Source organism: Erpetoichthys calabaricus, chromosome 11 (genome assembly GCF_900747795.2).
Source record: "Erpetoichthys calabaricus chromosome 11, fErpCal1.3, whole genome shotgun sequence".
NCBI classification, from domain to species: domain Eukaryota; kingdom Metazoa; phylum Chordata; class Cladistia; order Polypteriformes; family Polypteridae; genus Erpetoichthys; species Erpetoichthys calabaricus.
Window position 1 is genome coordinate 86,803,142 of NC_041404.2, and position 15,538 is coordinate 86,818,679.

A 15,538-nucleotide genomic window follows, 5' to 3' on the forward strand; every position below is an offset into this window, starting at 1 on the left:
AAGTTGAAGCTACTTCTGACAGGGGACTCTGCCAGATGTTCCCAGCAGACCCTCACAACACGTTTGGGCCTACCAGGCCTGACTGGCATCCTCCCCCACCATCAAAGCCTACTCACCACCAGGTGGTGATCAGTTGACAGCTCCGCCCCTCTCTTCACCTGAGTGTTCAAGACATGTGGCCGCAAGTCTGATGACACGACCACAAAGTCGATCATCGAACTGAGGCCTAGGGTGTCCTGGTGCCAAGTGCACATATGAACACCCCTATGCTTAAACATGGTGTTCGTTATGGACAATCTGTGACAAGCACAGAGGTCCAATAACAAAACACAGCTCAGGTTCAGATTGGGGGGGCCATTCCTCCCAATCACGCCTTTCCAGGTCTCACTGTCATTGCCCACGTAAGCATTGAAGTCTCCCAGCAGAACGAGGGAGTTCCCAGAAGGTATGCCCTCTAACACCCCCTACAGGGACTCCAAAAAGGGTGGGTACTCCAAACTGCCGTTCGGTGCATACGCACAAACAACAGTTAGGACCTGTCCCCCCACCTGCAGGCAGGGATATTGGATATTGGATATATATGGATATTGCCATATATTGCGTATTGTATCGTTAATTATAGTATTGTAGGAATAAAACGAATGTATTACTACAAATGTTTGTGATGCATCATCTGTTGGAATGACAAATGCAATGCATATGTTTCTGTTATATGCTATTTGGCATGGGATTCGTAAAAGCAGTGTTAATGTTTGTGATGTGCCATCTGTTGCAATGACAGAGACATAGCAACCATACAGATACGCAGACACTTAATCTTTTATTAAGGTGGATTGTTTTTGTCGACTGTAGTATTATTTGCTGATGGATATGCCATATATTGTGTATTGTATTGTTAATTGAATTTTACTATTATTTCATCTATGGCTGTAACAAATTCCTAGCATGTATTTTGCCTGGAAAGCTCAATTCAGTACAAATCGGTTCTTTTAGTGGCTTGAATATCCAAACATGCTACATGGAAACACATTATATCCTATTAGAATCTGCGGAGATTCCCTTTAATTGACTGATTAATAGATCCAGTAGTATCCCAAAATATATTTTCATTTGGGTCATACGGAGCTGAAAACACGGAGTTTCTGGTAACATTTGTCAGAGTAAACTTGCAACATGCAATGTGACTCGTGTTTTGCAGTAGCACTAGGCTCCGCCTCTTCATTGCTATTGGACAAAGGTCACGTCAAGTATTTGCGATTTATGTAAGAGTTACAGCCGCTTCCTTAAACAAGACTGTCATCGCGGTCGCCTGCGGAACGGGGAGGAGTTGTCATAAACTCTTGCACCCGCCTTCAATTAAATCCTTATTGTCATTGGCTTAAGGTGCCCGAGTATACCGAAATGATTGGCTACGCAGGCGTGCAATCAAACTAGACTAGGACGTTGTGGCGGAAACGATTCTTCCGGAACAGCTCTGAAGTAGACGTGTGACTGAAGTTAATAAAATACGAATAAGAGACTGACCCCACTAAAACAATAGAAGTAAAACAGCGAAGCACTTAAAGTGTAGCGTTTTGTCGAGAATGCGATTAGACTGTCCGCCTTGGTAAGTAGGGCCGCGCTGATCCAATCGGGACAAGCAGCGGGGGTGAGAGGTCAGTTGTGCTGGTCAGAGCTGGAGCGGGGTTTGCCCGGAAAGTGGATCGAAAAAACGCTGCGGAAAAAAGATTTAACCCTTTTCCCAAGAGATTTAGATTATGTAATTTAACGGTTTTTTTTATTACAGAAGCAAGTACTTTCCGTTAGGCTGCATGATCTAAGTGTCATTTTTCTAAGAGAGGTGCTGTGTGTTGTGCCCCAAATTCAATGTCGGCACTGCTGCTCTCTCTGGGGCTGATTAACGTACAAATAGCGACAATAAGCGGCCTTTCAACCCACGTAGACTTGTCCAGGGGTATTTTTTAAGTCATGCTCGTATAGAATGTGAAAAAAGCCTAAAGTATATACTAAGTGTTGCAGGGAGAATACGAAAATTTTTTTTACGGAAAGCCCCATTGTTGGTCAAGAACTTAACTCTAGTTGAAAATTGATATTTCCATACTTTTTGTCATGTTTGATTTTGTTTTAAATGTACGTATTTCTAATAGTGCCGCTCTTATTAAAAATAGCTCTGAAAAATACAATTTTTTTAGCTTTCTTGCCACTGTATCCATGCTGTTTAAAAAAACTGAAATCCCTCATATTTCTGCTCCATCAAGAAGATAAAGATTGACTATGTCTGTTTGAAGACTTCACACTATCCCCTTGTAATTCTGATTTTTGTATTGTACATAGTGATTTTTGCACACTTTCTTTATATTGAAGGCAACAGAGTGTGAAACACATTTTTTTTTACTTTTTTAAAGATGTCAATATCAGGAAGCTCTAGTGTGCTTTATAATGTTATAGCTATCAAATTTTCCCCTCCTTATTCTCCAAAGATAGTCATTCATTCTATTCACCTTTGTAATCTTTTTACCAAATGATATAAGTAATGGCTGATCTTCCATTGCCTCTGTCTTTTACCTATCCATTCCCAAAACTGCCTTTTCTATTAGAGGACTACAAAAGGGTGGGACACACACTTGCATGCATCCTCATATTTGGAATGATTGAGTTGCCAGTAACCCAAAGTGCACATCTTTGGGAAATGTAGAAATGCTTTTACACTGTAGTCCTCTCTGGGAAATGAAGGAATACTCATTTACTGTACTCTGAAAAAACCCATAAAACATGTCTAGAATGTGTTAGTGTCACATAGTACCTGGGCTATGAATTAAGCCGAGCTGACTTAAGCTGTAATGTTGTAAATCAATCCATGGCACTAAGAGTTTTGGGTTTAATGGCAACATATTTTGTTGTGCACTTAATGATCATAAACCTCCACTGCCTTTTGCATGCTGAGCAAGTACTGCATCCATTTCTGTCTGAACAGTAGCTGCTGCTTTTTAGTTGTCATCTCAGATTTAGCCTATGAAGGTCACTATCTTTTATATCATTTTTCTAAATAAAAACATTCATGTAACCACTTCTAAAGCACTGTGATGAGTACAGTTATCTAGCAGTATTGTGATGTTGATTTGTCATTTTTTGGCCTATGAGTAGCCTCTAACATGTGGTCCTCTTCTTTTTTTATGTGAAGGTAGAAGGAGGTCCTTTCAACCCTCAAGTGGTGTTTACCTGCTTTAGCAAGACAGCTGCAAAACAAGACTATGTCTGTGGTGTTCAGCATCTGAGCCAGTGGGAAAATGATTTCAGTAGTGTGACTAATATGTCTGGCACAGCTGTTAGTGGGGTTGGCAACTCTACAGGTAAGCTGATGCTGCTGCCTTTACCTTGCTAAAAACAAGAAGAGTATTTTTTTCCAGTGAACATTATCTTCTCACTCTGGTACAGCAACAGTGTTATTGGGACAGTGTAACAGACCACACTGCTGTCATTTCATTGCTTTCTAACCTAGTTGTGGATTAAATTACTGTACCTACAATACAGAGTTTGCATTTCATGTCATTGTGACCTGAAGTTCTTTCCTATCCTTTTGTCTCTTGTAGTACCATACATTTTTAACTGTTTCGGTGAACTTACCTGGCTAGTTTCTTTTGTCTATGCCCAACTCGTGTCATTTCCTTTTGTTGATACTTTTCTCGATGGAGTGGAGTGGTGGCTCTGAGGCTAAGGATCTGCGCTGGTATCCTGAAGGTTGCCGGTTCGAATCCCCGTCACTGCCAAAAGAGATCCTACTCTGCTGGGCCCTTGAGCAAGACCCTTAACCTGTAATTGCTCCAGGGGCGCTGTACAATGGCTGACCCTGCGCTTTGACCCCAAGGGGTATGCAAAAACTAACAAATTTCTAATACGAGAAATCGTATAAGACGAAATAAAGAACAAAAAAAAAAAAAAATATTCAAAACAAATGAAAAAATCAATTCCTTGTAGCTGACCATACCGGGAGAATATTAGTTTCTGTAAGAATCAGATTATGGCTATGATTCTGACTAGACAAAGAGTTGTCAAGAATTGTCAGACTTTTCTAACTTTGCCTCATATGGCACTGCAATTTTAATACTGTCTAATTGATAAATGAATAGAGTTATTAAATTGTTATTAGAAGTGTTTGTTAGAAATTTGAGCTCAACTAATAGCTGAGGCATTTTAACTCAAAATCAGGTATACTTTGTAATGTAAGCAAGCATCTGTTGGTCCGCTGCCTGTTTGGGGGTGGCATGCCACCAGTCAGCAGGTCGTCAGTGGTCCGACAATGGAGGGACAGCAGCAAGCCGACAGAGTTTTCAGCTGGTGTTCCACTGTTGGCTTGCTGGCAGCTGGGCTCTCAGTAGTTAGCAACCCGTCAGCGGCTAGAACGCTAATGTAACCATCCAGGGGGTTAACATTGGCCCTGTGATGGCTAGCTGACCACTATCATGGGCTGCTTTATTCCCAGTCAAGCAGTCCTATGTGTAAATTTTATCCATTTTACCTAAGGTGAATATGCACCGAAAAATAGCTAAAGACATAATTTGGTCAGAGTTTTGGTAAATTACTTTGAATAAAAACAAACCATCTGACTGCAGTGAGCATTCCAGCAAGACATCAAAATACACAGTGTTGTGAATTAAGAAATCACGTCAGATACTGTATATTTTACAGGTTGGAAAAGCAAAGTTTTATTTTGTTAGGGTGTTGCTTAAAGATTTTGAAACCCTGTTATATATATTTAATATAGTAGTAGCAAAATAATTGAATGGGGGTTAACATTGGACTACAAGTTTTCAACAGATTTGCATTTTATACATCCCTAGACATAAAAATTTGCCATTTTTCTTTGTGTAGTTGTGTCTGTGGCATGTGTACAGTTAGACACTAGTGTCTCAACCAGATGAGAGTATATTTGGCAATATTACAATAGTGAGTTCCATTGTAAAGCGCAAAACCAGTTCATTTGTACATTTTTTTTTTTAATGAAAGGAACTCCAAAACTACCCTTTTTGGAAATATGTTTAAAATAAAAGTTGTGAACTAGTGAAAAGTCTACATTTTGATGCAGATTATTTTTCTAACCCTTTTTTGATCTTCCATAATTGTATATACATATATCTGATGTTTTGTGAAAAATATCTGCAGCCTACTTTGCTTGGAAGAATTTTATCCCATGTTTGCTTCTGTTACGAATAGTTGATTTTTTACTTTATAAATTGAATTATGATGCTTTAATGTTTTGCAAACTAGAGAAATCTGAGTATTAAAGAAATACTCCACGCAAAAAAAAAACATATGGTACTTATCCCATGTAATTTGTAGTGGTGGTTGTGAAAATGTTTTGTTTAATGGAGAAAAAGAAGTTTACAATATAATAGGAGGTAATACCAGCCAGTTTTACAATGCAAATGATGTAAAAAAAATGTTCATTAAATAAAAAACAGGTTCACAAACTCAGTTGAGTTTGAATTGAAGACTGATTCTTGACCAATGAATGAGGGGGAGAGTCAGATTCAAATGCACAGAATTATGTGAATGTGTCTTTCCTGTTTTTCTTGTATTCAGAGTTTTCCAGAAGTAAGTGCTAATATTATTTAAGCAAAAAATACTCTCATTTTGCATGTTTTGAACATATGAATAAATAACAGACATATAGATTTTGCGACACAGGTCACTTGAGAATTTGTTTTCTTTTTCCCCATGGACGTTTTTCACATTGTTTACCGTTGTACAGCACAGGTCACCATCGGGTACCGTTTAATCTGAATCTTTGTCACGTACTTTTTCCACTAAAACATTAAAGTATTGTCTCAGCTGCCACTACAAACTACAAAGGATAAGTAACATATTAAAAAAATATATCATTCTTTGGTAGAGTGTTCCTTTAAGTAAGAAGGAAAATTACACAGCCATTTCAGTTGATGGAAAAAAGATGGATGTCTTTGTGTGTATTTTGGGGAGAAAAAGGAACATACTGTATGTGCAGTTTAAAATGAACTTGGGATAAATAAGAATATCTGCAGGTGTGATTCACAGTAGCGCCAAAAGTAGTCCAACTAACAGACAACTTGGTCACAGCCCAAATAACACTAATGAGAGCAAACATAATTTTGTGTGCTTTGCACACTTTGTCTTGAAACAAACATCTCTCCCGCTGTTTAAACACTGTTTCATTAAAATAGTAAACACAGGAACAGGTTTATTTGAAGAATATTACTTTAACACAGATACAATTTTCAATGTCAAATGCTTAGAGCACCTAAAAATTTTAAGGTGAACCTAAGTTGTACATTTTTAAGAGTGGATTTCCGACCCAAACACATGTCTAGGATATTTGTATTTGCACTGTTTAGTGTTTCCATTGAGCAGTGACTATTCAGCCTGAGTAGACTGCATATTCTACCTCTCATGGAATTGGTGGAGTGTAGTAAGCAGTGCATAACCATAAAGTACGAAGGAAAGACCAACGTATTCATGAATTTATTTGTATTTCTTTTGTTAGAAGAGTGGTTTTTACAGACTATTTTCTGCATTCATCACCAATAAATATTATAACAATTTGATTTTTTTACATTGTGTTTCATGTATGTAATAACCCAAAATATGTAGAAAAAGATGCTGCACCAGGAAATTACCTCCCTGCATTACAAAGCATAAAAGGAATACCTTAACTTTTTTATCTTCTTAATTGAATGTCAATCCCCATGTACATTTTGGCAAAAGATTGGGAACTGTAAGTTAGATGGTCTAATGCAAGTAGTACAAAAATAGTTCATTTATTGATAGCTAATAATATCAACAAGCTCATGTGGAAAATTAAATGAAAGCCAGAGTTATGAGATCAGTCAATGAGATTACACATAATAATATGCTAAACAGTTAGGTTCCAAGTTAACCCAGTCTAGCAGTCAATAATCGGGACACCGTTTGAGAGAACCTCTACTGTTTAAAAGGAAGAAATACAATTTGATCTTGCCATCAAAGGTTGCTGTAGTACATTATGACCAGCAGATTTCAGATGATTCTTGCAAGATAAATGGTTTGATGTAATGAAGTATAATGCTGACATACAAATGCATTCGTGGTGATTTTATTTGCAAGTGTTGCATATTCCTCAACTTAATGACACAATATATTTTAAAGGTCTCACATTTCATCCTCTATGCCATCTTGTACAGCAGCGTATTTGAGATACAGAGAAAAAAATCGGGGACACAGTGAAAAGGTTATTTTTGTGATTAAAGTGGAAATTTTGGCTTTAATCTTGAAATATCCACTTTAATCTCATAGTTTATATTATCATTACATGAGACTGTCGTAAACGTCTTCTTAAAAATGACCCAGTTGTTAATCGCTACGTGCTTCTGGGGCTTCCTCCTGAACTGACTGCAGTGGCAAGCAGCAATTACCAACACAGAACATATTAAATTTATGATATTCCAGCTCTCTCCACATTTAAAATCCTTAGATTTATACTTGATATCACTGTCATTGTGAAATGCATTAAAGTATGTATGTTACATTTTACAGATACATCGTTAACTTCATTTAAATAATGAAAACTGTTAATAATTACACACAGTGGCGGAGTGGGTTGTGCTGCTGCCTCGCAGGGAGTCATGTCCCTGGTGTTCCCTGCCTGGAGTATGCAAGTTTTACTGGTGGGTTTCCACACTGTGCTCTAGTTTTCTTCCAAAGACATGAAGGTTTGGCAATTTGGTGATGCTAAAATGACACTAGTGTATGTGTGCGCTTGTATTCACCTTGTGATGAGCTAATGCCCTGTTCAGGGATTGTTTCTGTCTCTTGCCTGGTGCCAGCTGGAATGGGTGCATCCTTGGATTGATGGTTTTAATCATTAAACATCCATCCTTTTCAGGGATATTGTGGCAAGGTGTCCTCAGAATTTAATGATGTTTCAGGCAATTCACAACATTGCGAAGCTGAACATTTTCTCACTGTGATGATATCTTGCACTGCCAGTCTTCCAGATTTACGTAAAGTATGCACACAAGTATAAACAGTACACCACTTGCATAGCAGAAGTGTCCACTGGAGCACCCATAGCGTGAAGTATAAACCTGGCCTTAGGCTCAACGTCATTAAGGTAACACAGATTGCTTATTCAGATTCAGCATAACAAACATCATAGTCTATTCTTTGACAGAATATTTAATAAGAGAGAAATTCAGTGTTTTGGAATAACAGGGCCAAATTTCAGATGCGAGTCTCACAGAAATATGATTACAAGGCTGAAATGTGATGTTCTTGGCAGGTAGCCACCAGCTAATCTGGAGCAGTTGCAACAGTAAGAAAGGACAAAGAGTCTACCAAACACATGTAAGAAACTGATTGGTAGTGATACATTTGGCATGTGCTAGATCTGGTAAAGAATACACCACAGATACTAAACTGAAATGTTTACTTTTTCATTTTATGCAATTATTTAATTCTGTATAGTTAATATATAGGGTGGTCCAGATCTAACTATGCAACTTTTAATGCGATGCGATGGCAATAATTGCAAAATTAGATCTGGATCACCCTGTATAATATAAAATAACTAAAATAATAGTTTTCCCTATGCAGTAGAAAACTGCATTAATATTTTGAAGGATATCTGCAGTTTTCAAGGTCAGTCTATGTACTGTATTTTTGGTAGTATTCAACTTGATCCATGTGGTTATCATTAGGTCATGCATAATTATTACTATATATAAAGGCACAAAATTAAGAATATTGCAATGTGATGCACTATGCTTTTGTAAACATTTAGTTATAAACTGCATTTACTAAGGTAAGATACCAGAATTGTTGACAAACATAAGTTTCTAATGAGTTGTTTAACTTTTGCTAGCTCGTGGCTGTCATGACAGAAAAATGCTACGTTCTGTGAACAGAGCCTGTGTTCTGCTGTGATTAAGTGTCATTTAATAATGTCACTTTCCTAAAAAGTTCTTTTTAGTTCAGCTGCATTATGTTTCCTGCACTCTGATGAAGTGTTTACTACCGTTCTTCACATTTTAACAGACAGCAAGTTGCATAGTCATGTAAGTGATACTGCTGGAACCGGTGTCACAGAGAGTGCAACTGCTCTGCACATTAAAGAGGAAGGACTGGAGTTCAGCAGTGAGAATGCTGAAGATGGGAGTGTTCCACCTCCAGGTAAGGAAAAAAATGATGACTTTAAAACTCCTTTCACAAAAAAAGATCATGATGTGTTTCTGCTTTTGTGGGGATTATTGACATGCCAACTGTATGGACCTATAGGCATGCTAGGTAACCTTTTCTGCAACATTAGGAATTCATATGCCTGAATGACTATAGTTTTATCTGCATTTTCATTTCAACCGCAGAGCCTTTTGTCTAGGTAAACTAAAGGCTCACATTTCATTGTTTAAATCTGAGTAATTATCTTTACATGTGTAGTTTCTGATTATTAAACAGTAATCACTGGATTTATAAAATGAAAAAGAGCTTTGTACTTGTATTTTACATAGAAGTCATTACAAAAATAATGATGGAATTTATAGAGGCATTTGTTCTTGTATTTTAATTCATATCATACTGACAAGCCCACATCTTTTTTTCATTATTCACTCTAGAGGAACGCAAGCGCAAGAAAGGGCCTGCTCCCAAGATGCTGGGTTCTGAGCTGTGCAGTGTATGCGGTGATAAAGCCTCGGGCTTCCATTACAATGTGCTGAGCTGTGAAGGGTGCAAGGGGTTCTTCCGTCGCAGTGTGATCAAGTCAGCACAGTATACCTGCAAGGGCAGTGGTTCCTGCAGCATGGATCCCTACATGAGGAGGAAGTGCCAGGAGTGTCGTCTGCGCAAGTGTCGCCAGGCAGGAATGCGAGAGGAGTGTGAGTTTTATTTGTATACATTACATGTTTTTCCCACACTCATTGTTTTATCTTGTACTAATTAAATGTATTAAGTACATGCAACACTGTCAAAATTATGCTTATAAGGATACAGCAAGCAAAGTGTGCTATATATAGTAACTTTATTACAATTCACAAATGTTTATGTAATGGTTCTTTACTAGAGAGGATTTCATCAGATTGATAATTATTAGGGGAAAAACTGCCTGAAGGTACAGTATGTTCAGTCTAAATTAAATGGTTGTAGAAGAAACTGGGTATTTCCAGTTTTGCTAGGGTTTTAGTGGCACACAAGGCTTGTTAAGTAGAAGATTTAACAGGAATGCAAAAATTCATCTGCACATCCCCCTTCACCTGCATTTCTGAGTAGATTTCTGAACTCCAGCTCATACCAACCTTTGGTCAGTCCTATACTTCATCTGTTAACAAAGGTGTAAATCACTTTGAAAGCAACCTTGATCCAATCGTTTATTCAAACAAGCTGCATTCATCTCTTCTGTCTCTCTTTAAAAGCTGATTTGCCATTCTCTTTTTGGCAGAGCTGAAAGCTGATAATCTGTTCTCTTTCTCAGCTGAAAGTTGATTAGCCACTCTGTTTGTGGCGAGAAGCCATCCTCTTTCTCCAGCTCCCGCTGCCACTCCTCGGATTTGCATGGGGGCGAGCATCGGGCCACTACAGCTACTCAAGAAATGCTCACTTGGTGTGGCCATCTTCAACCCCCAAGCCTCCAACTACACACTCCTTGGGCCTCTCCTCCTCCCAGCTGCCTGCCTCTATTCCTCTACACTGGCTTTATTTTCCCGATCCTGTCTGCCTTCTCCTCTCTTTAACCGCCGTCTCTTTTTTTTTTTTTCTTCACGGTTTTCCCATTTTACTGCCCCTTCTGCCGTGCAGGCTCCTCTTATATCACCTTGTCTAATTGGGCGCAGGTGTGAGATGCTGCTCCCTCCGAGGTAAGAACGAGGCTCCTGACTGACGCTTGCAATTGCAAGTGTATGTGTGCTCAGCCAGACGCCTTAACCATCCCCAGAGCGAAGCACACTCGCTCACGCCCACACCCGATTGGAGCCTGCACATAAACAAGACCTGATTATTCATTTAAAATCTGCCCAATGCCATGGGCCACTTATCATACTATCCTGTATATTCAGTTATCTTATTTCCATAGTACTTGTGTTTATCAATAACTTCCATTATTCTGTTTCTTAAAACAAGCATGCTTCAGTTACTTAGATGTATTTCTAATGTCCTATAGAGAAAAGTAAAGGGAATAAAGTGGGAGCCTTAACAAATGATTTAAATAATTACTGGCATTGCCAAATGCAAAACTGATTATTAGTCAATCAGTTCATTAATTTCAATCACTTCTTTTTCTAGCATCCATATATCTTCTCCTATATTTATTTGGTGTCTGTGGGTGGGCTCTTACAAAGCTTCTCCACTAGCTTCCCTGCTCATTTTCCTACATTAATTTGGTGTCCATGGGTGGGCAAAACAGAAATTTCTGAATTTCCTTTGTGGTAGTATTGCACTTCAGTCAATATATTTTAAGATGCTAAAGTGACTGACAATTTAACCAAAGACATTTTTAATGTATTTTTCCTAAAGAGAACTGTCCAGGAAGCACTAAGTCTTTTACAATATCTGATACCTAGGTGTGGCTTTTGTTGCTCTTTTTGTAGTCATTCCTTTTGTTTTCTCAGGTGTATTGTCTGAGGAGCAGATACGCATTAAAAAACAGAAGAAGGTTGAGGAAGAGAGCGGGGCAGGGCATAGCCCTTCCGTGGTGCTGAACACATCTCCTCACACCACCTTAATGAGCTCATTAACTCCAGAAGCTCCTCCATTAACTCCCAGCCAGTCTGATATGATCACACAACTTGTGGCAGCACAGCAGCAATGCAATAAAAGGTCATTCAGTGATCAGCCCAAAGTGACAGTAAGCCACCAATTTACACTTCTCAGCATTAATTTTAATCTTCCAAAGTACATGTATTTGTCAGAATGTATTATGTATCTCTTGAAGCTCAAAAAGTCTTTTTATGTTCTAGCCCTGGCCCCTTAATGCTGAGCCCAATAGTAGAGAGGCCCGGCAGCAGCGATTTGCCCACTTCACTGAACTTGCCATTATCTCTGTCCAAGAGATTGTTGATTTTGCCAAGCAGCTACCAGGATTCCTCGATTTGTGTCGGGAAGATCAAATAGCACTGCTGAAAGCTTCAACAATTGAGGTTGGTATGTTATTATTTTTTTAAACAGTACTGCTGAGCAAGAATTGGTTTTTTGGCCTTTTAAAATGCAATAAAAGACTTATTTAAAGGAATGAATTGATCTGAAAAATTAGTAGGGAAGATAAAATGAGACATTATGGTAGGCCATAGATTCAACTGTATTGGTTTTGTAGGTTTAATCTTTGGCAAAAGCCATCTCATATTTGATGTATGAACTACAATTGTTTGGTTTCTTTGTCATCACATGCCCCTCCCTATTCTCAGCAACAACATAATTCTAATAGCGAGTATACAGAGATTGCATCATCAGTAGTTTTTGAGATAGACTACATGAGAACATAATGGAAGGTGATCTTCATCCTGTTTCTTGGATTAAATGAATGATTTATTGTGGAATCTACCATTTAGGTTATATGTATGAACATATCTATTATAGAATATATAACAATTCCACCCTGTATATTTTTTTAGATTATGCTTCTAGAAACGTCACGTCGCTACAATGCAGAGAATGACTGCATCACTTTCTTAAAAGACTTCACCTATAATAAGGAAGATTTCCAGCGTGCAGGTAACTTCCACTTTAATTTGAGTTTCCTATTATTCGATTTAAAAGTTTTATAAAAAAATACAATTAATTTGACACTGTTTAGTTGAGCATATAGTAAGTAATACTATTTCCCATCAAATTTAGCTTTAACACTGTCCCCAACCTATCTGGCTATATATGTAATTGAATAATCTAATACGTTTTTCACATTCAAAAATATTGAAGCATCTAAAGGTTAACCAAGAACAGTGTGTTAAAAATTCTCACAAAATTCTAGAGAAGTTTTGGACAGTTTCTTTAATGGAATTTTTTTGTTTTATAATATTAAGTAGGTTTGTTCTTTTATCACTTTGTTAAAGTTGGTAGGTTAGGATTTTTCCAGTTCAGTAAGACAAGGCAATGAATAAGCAATGGGATATAAGATAACACAGTAGATTTCTCACTATGTCCAGTAATAGTCAAAAGACTGCTATTGTTCTAACATAAGTTGTAGAATAATGTTTTTTTCAAATGAAACAGGAGATATGAGAGCATGCAGGACTTTTAAAAGGCAAGGGTTTAAATCGACAAAACGACAAAAACAAAAATGCCAGAGCCCAAGCCACTGACAGGAAATCAAAGAAAAAAACATGGACACTGCTTATAGTATGCCCCCATCTTAAATAACGGTGGCCAGGTAATGTCGCACATCTCAACTTCCAGTAGGAGCGGCCTCTGCCATTAATAGCAATACGACTGAATGCCATTTGAAAATGCAGAAAATGGTGGTGCCTACAAGTAAGAACAAAATATAAAGTGGCAGCCCAAAAATATAAATTTCAAAATGAAAATAAAATTACAAAATATGTGTAAAATGGGATTCGGGATATTCCACAGATTTATAACAGTTCTAAGAAAATGTAAGTAATAGTGGTTTTAATATTGACAGGGAGTCAACATTTTTTCCAGTATAGTCTTGAGTATGGAATTACTCCAAAACATATGATCAAGTAAGAAAGGTACCTGACAAGGTAGCATATACTATAATTAAGGTCTTTGCCTGTGTATGTTTTTTGATAACCTCAATCAAGTGATTTAGTGTATAATATCTTTAGCTGAATTATACAATGCTTTGCCTAGCTTGATGAAGGGACCATCTTGACAATAGCCGAGCACCGTATATGAAATTCTGATTGAAAGCACCCTTTCCCAGCACTACCTCAAATCATCAGGTACTGAATGTTCTGAAAGAAGGTACTAAAGTGTAGAAATAAAGCATATATTGTAATTGTTGCAAGACAGCATAATCTCCACTGTACTGGAAGTTTAAGAAAACCTGACACTTACCTTTCAACAAAATGTCTTACTTATATACAATAGGAGAAACAGGTTGTTTAAACTCAGATGTCTGAAGCATGTAAATGTGGTGTTAATACAGAAATATCTAAAGGTTTCAATGCCTGAAATCATTAATCTATACATATTAATAAAAGGCAAAGCCCTCACTGACTGACTGACTGACTCATCAATAATTCTCGAACTTCCCGTGTAGGTGGAAGGCTGAAATTTGGCAGGCTCATTCCTTACAGCTTACTTACAAAAGTTAGGCAGGTTTCATTTCGAAATTCTACGCGTAATGGTCATAACTGGAACATATTTTTTTGTCCATATACTCTAATGGAGGAGGCGGAGTCACGTATCGCGTCATCACGCCTCCTACGTAATCACGTGAACTAAAAACAAGGAAGAGATTTACAGCACGAGTCAAACGCGTGAACGAAGGTAAATGACGTTAATTTTTGACTGTCTTTTAATACTGTGTAAGCATACATATTAACACATGTGCAATTAAACGTGTGCATTTACGGGGTGATTTCTCAGGCTTAAAAGCTCGCCTTTTATCAAACGCGGTAACAAAGGTAACTGACGTTGTTCACTGTCTTTTAATACTGTGTAACCATACATATTAACACATGTGCAATTAAACGTGTGCATTTACGGGGGTCATTTCTCAGGCTTAAAAAGCTCGCCTTTTACTAAAAAGGTAAATGTAAAACTATTTTCAATCATTCTATGATCTGCTTCTCACAACTGAAGGCACCGTGGCTGATGGTAATTGACGTTAATTTTTGAGTGTCTTTTAATACTGTGTAAGCATACATATTAACAATGTGCAATTAAACGTGTGCATTTACGGGGTGATTTCTCAGGCTTAAAAGCTCGCCTTTTATCAAACGCGGGAACAAAGGTAAATCACGTTTTTCACTGTCTTTTAATACTGTGTAACCATACATATTAACACATGTGCAATTAAACGTGTGCATTTACGGGGTGATTTCTCAGGCTTAAAAGCTCGCCTTTTACTAAAAAGGTAAATGCAAAACTATTTTCAATCATTCTATGATCTGCTTCTCACAACTGAAGGCACCGTGGCTGATGTTACGTCACTTGCTGTCCAACCATAAGCTTACCTGGTAGGTAACCGGACACTCACTTCACTCCCTTACGGGAATCGAACCTCTGAGGTTTTCTTTTGTTCTTAATTAAAATTTAAAAGCAATACTTCACCGCTGCTAAGCCCCTCTAGCGCTGACGTCAGAGGTTCGATTACCGTAAGCAAGTGTAGTGAGTGTGTAATTACATTCACGGCGTTCGTAGTCTGATTCACAATCTGATTGTATGGGTGGTTACCTACCAGGTAACGCTTATACTTGGCCACCAAGTCAGGTCGAAGTGATCACTCGAGTAAAGGCAGCTTCACAAAAAAACAGATCCTTAACAAACTGTTATTAGTATATTTTCCTTCAATTTAAAAAGGTTTTATTTTCTTCTTAACAAAAATTTAAAAGCGGTACTTCGCCGGTGCGAAGCACGT

At 37.8% G+C, this 15,538-nt stretch overlaps 1 protein-coding gene across 2 annotated transcripts in view; it reads left to right on the forward strand.

Annotated features, from left to right (window-relative positions):
- Window positions 1-1,423: 1,423 nt before the first annotated feature.
- The window catches only part of LOC114660679 (oxysterols receptor LXR-beta-like), a 26,801-nt gene continuing 12,686 nt past the window's right edge, over window positions 1,424-15,538 (forward strand). The window contains exons 1-7 of one of the 2 annotated variants that reach the window (XM_028813532.2): window positions 1,424-1,606; window positions 3,182-3,350; window positions 9,046-9,180; window positions 9,621-9,881; window positions 11,607-11,842; window positions 11,955-12,134; window positions 12,606-12,705. In XM_028813532.2, coding sequence (XP_028669365.1) covers window positions 3,311-3,350; window positions 9,046-9,180; window positions 9,621-9,881; window positions 11,607-11,842; window positions 11,955-12,134; window positions 12,606-12,705 — 952 coding nt within the window. In that variant the 5' untranslated portion in view covers window positions 1,424-1,606; window positions 3,182-3,310. The remainder of the gene's footprint in view (window positions 1,607-3,181; window positions 3,351-9,045; window positions 9,181-9,620; window positions 9,882-11,606; window positions 11,843-11,954; window positions 12,135-12,605; window positions 12,706-15,538) is intronic. The other variant, XM_028813533.2, reaches the window with a different exon arrangement.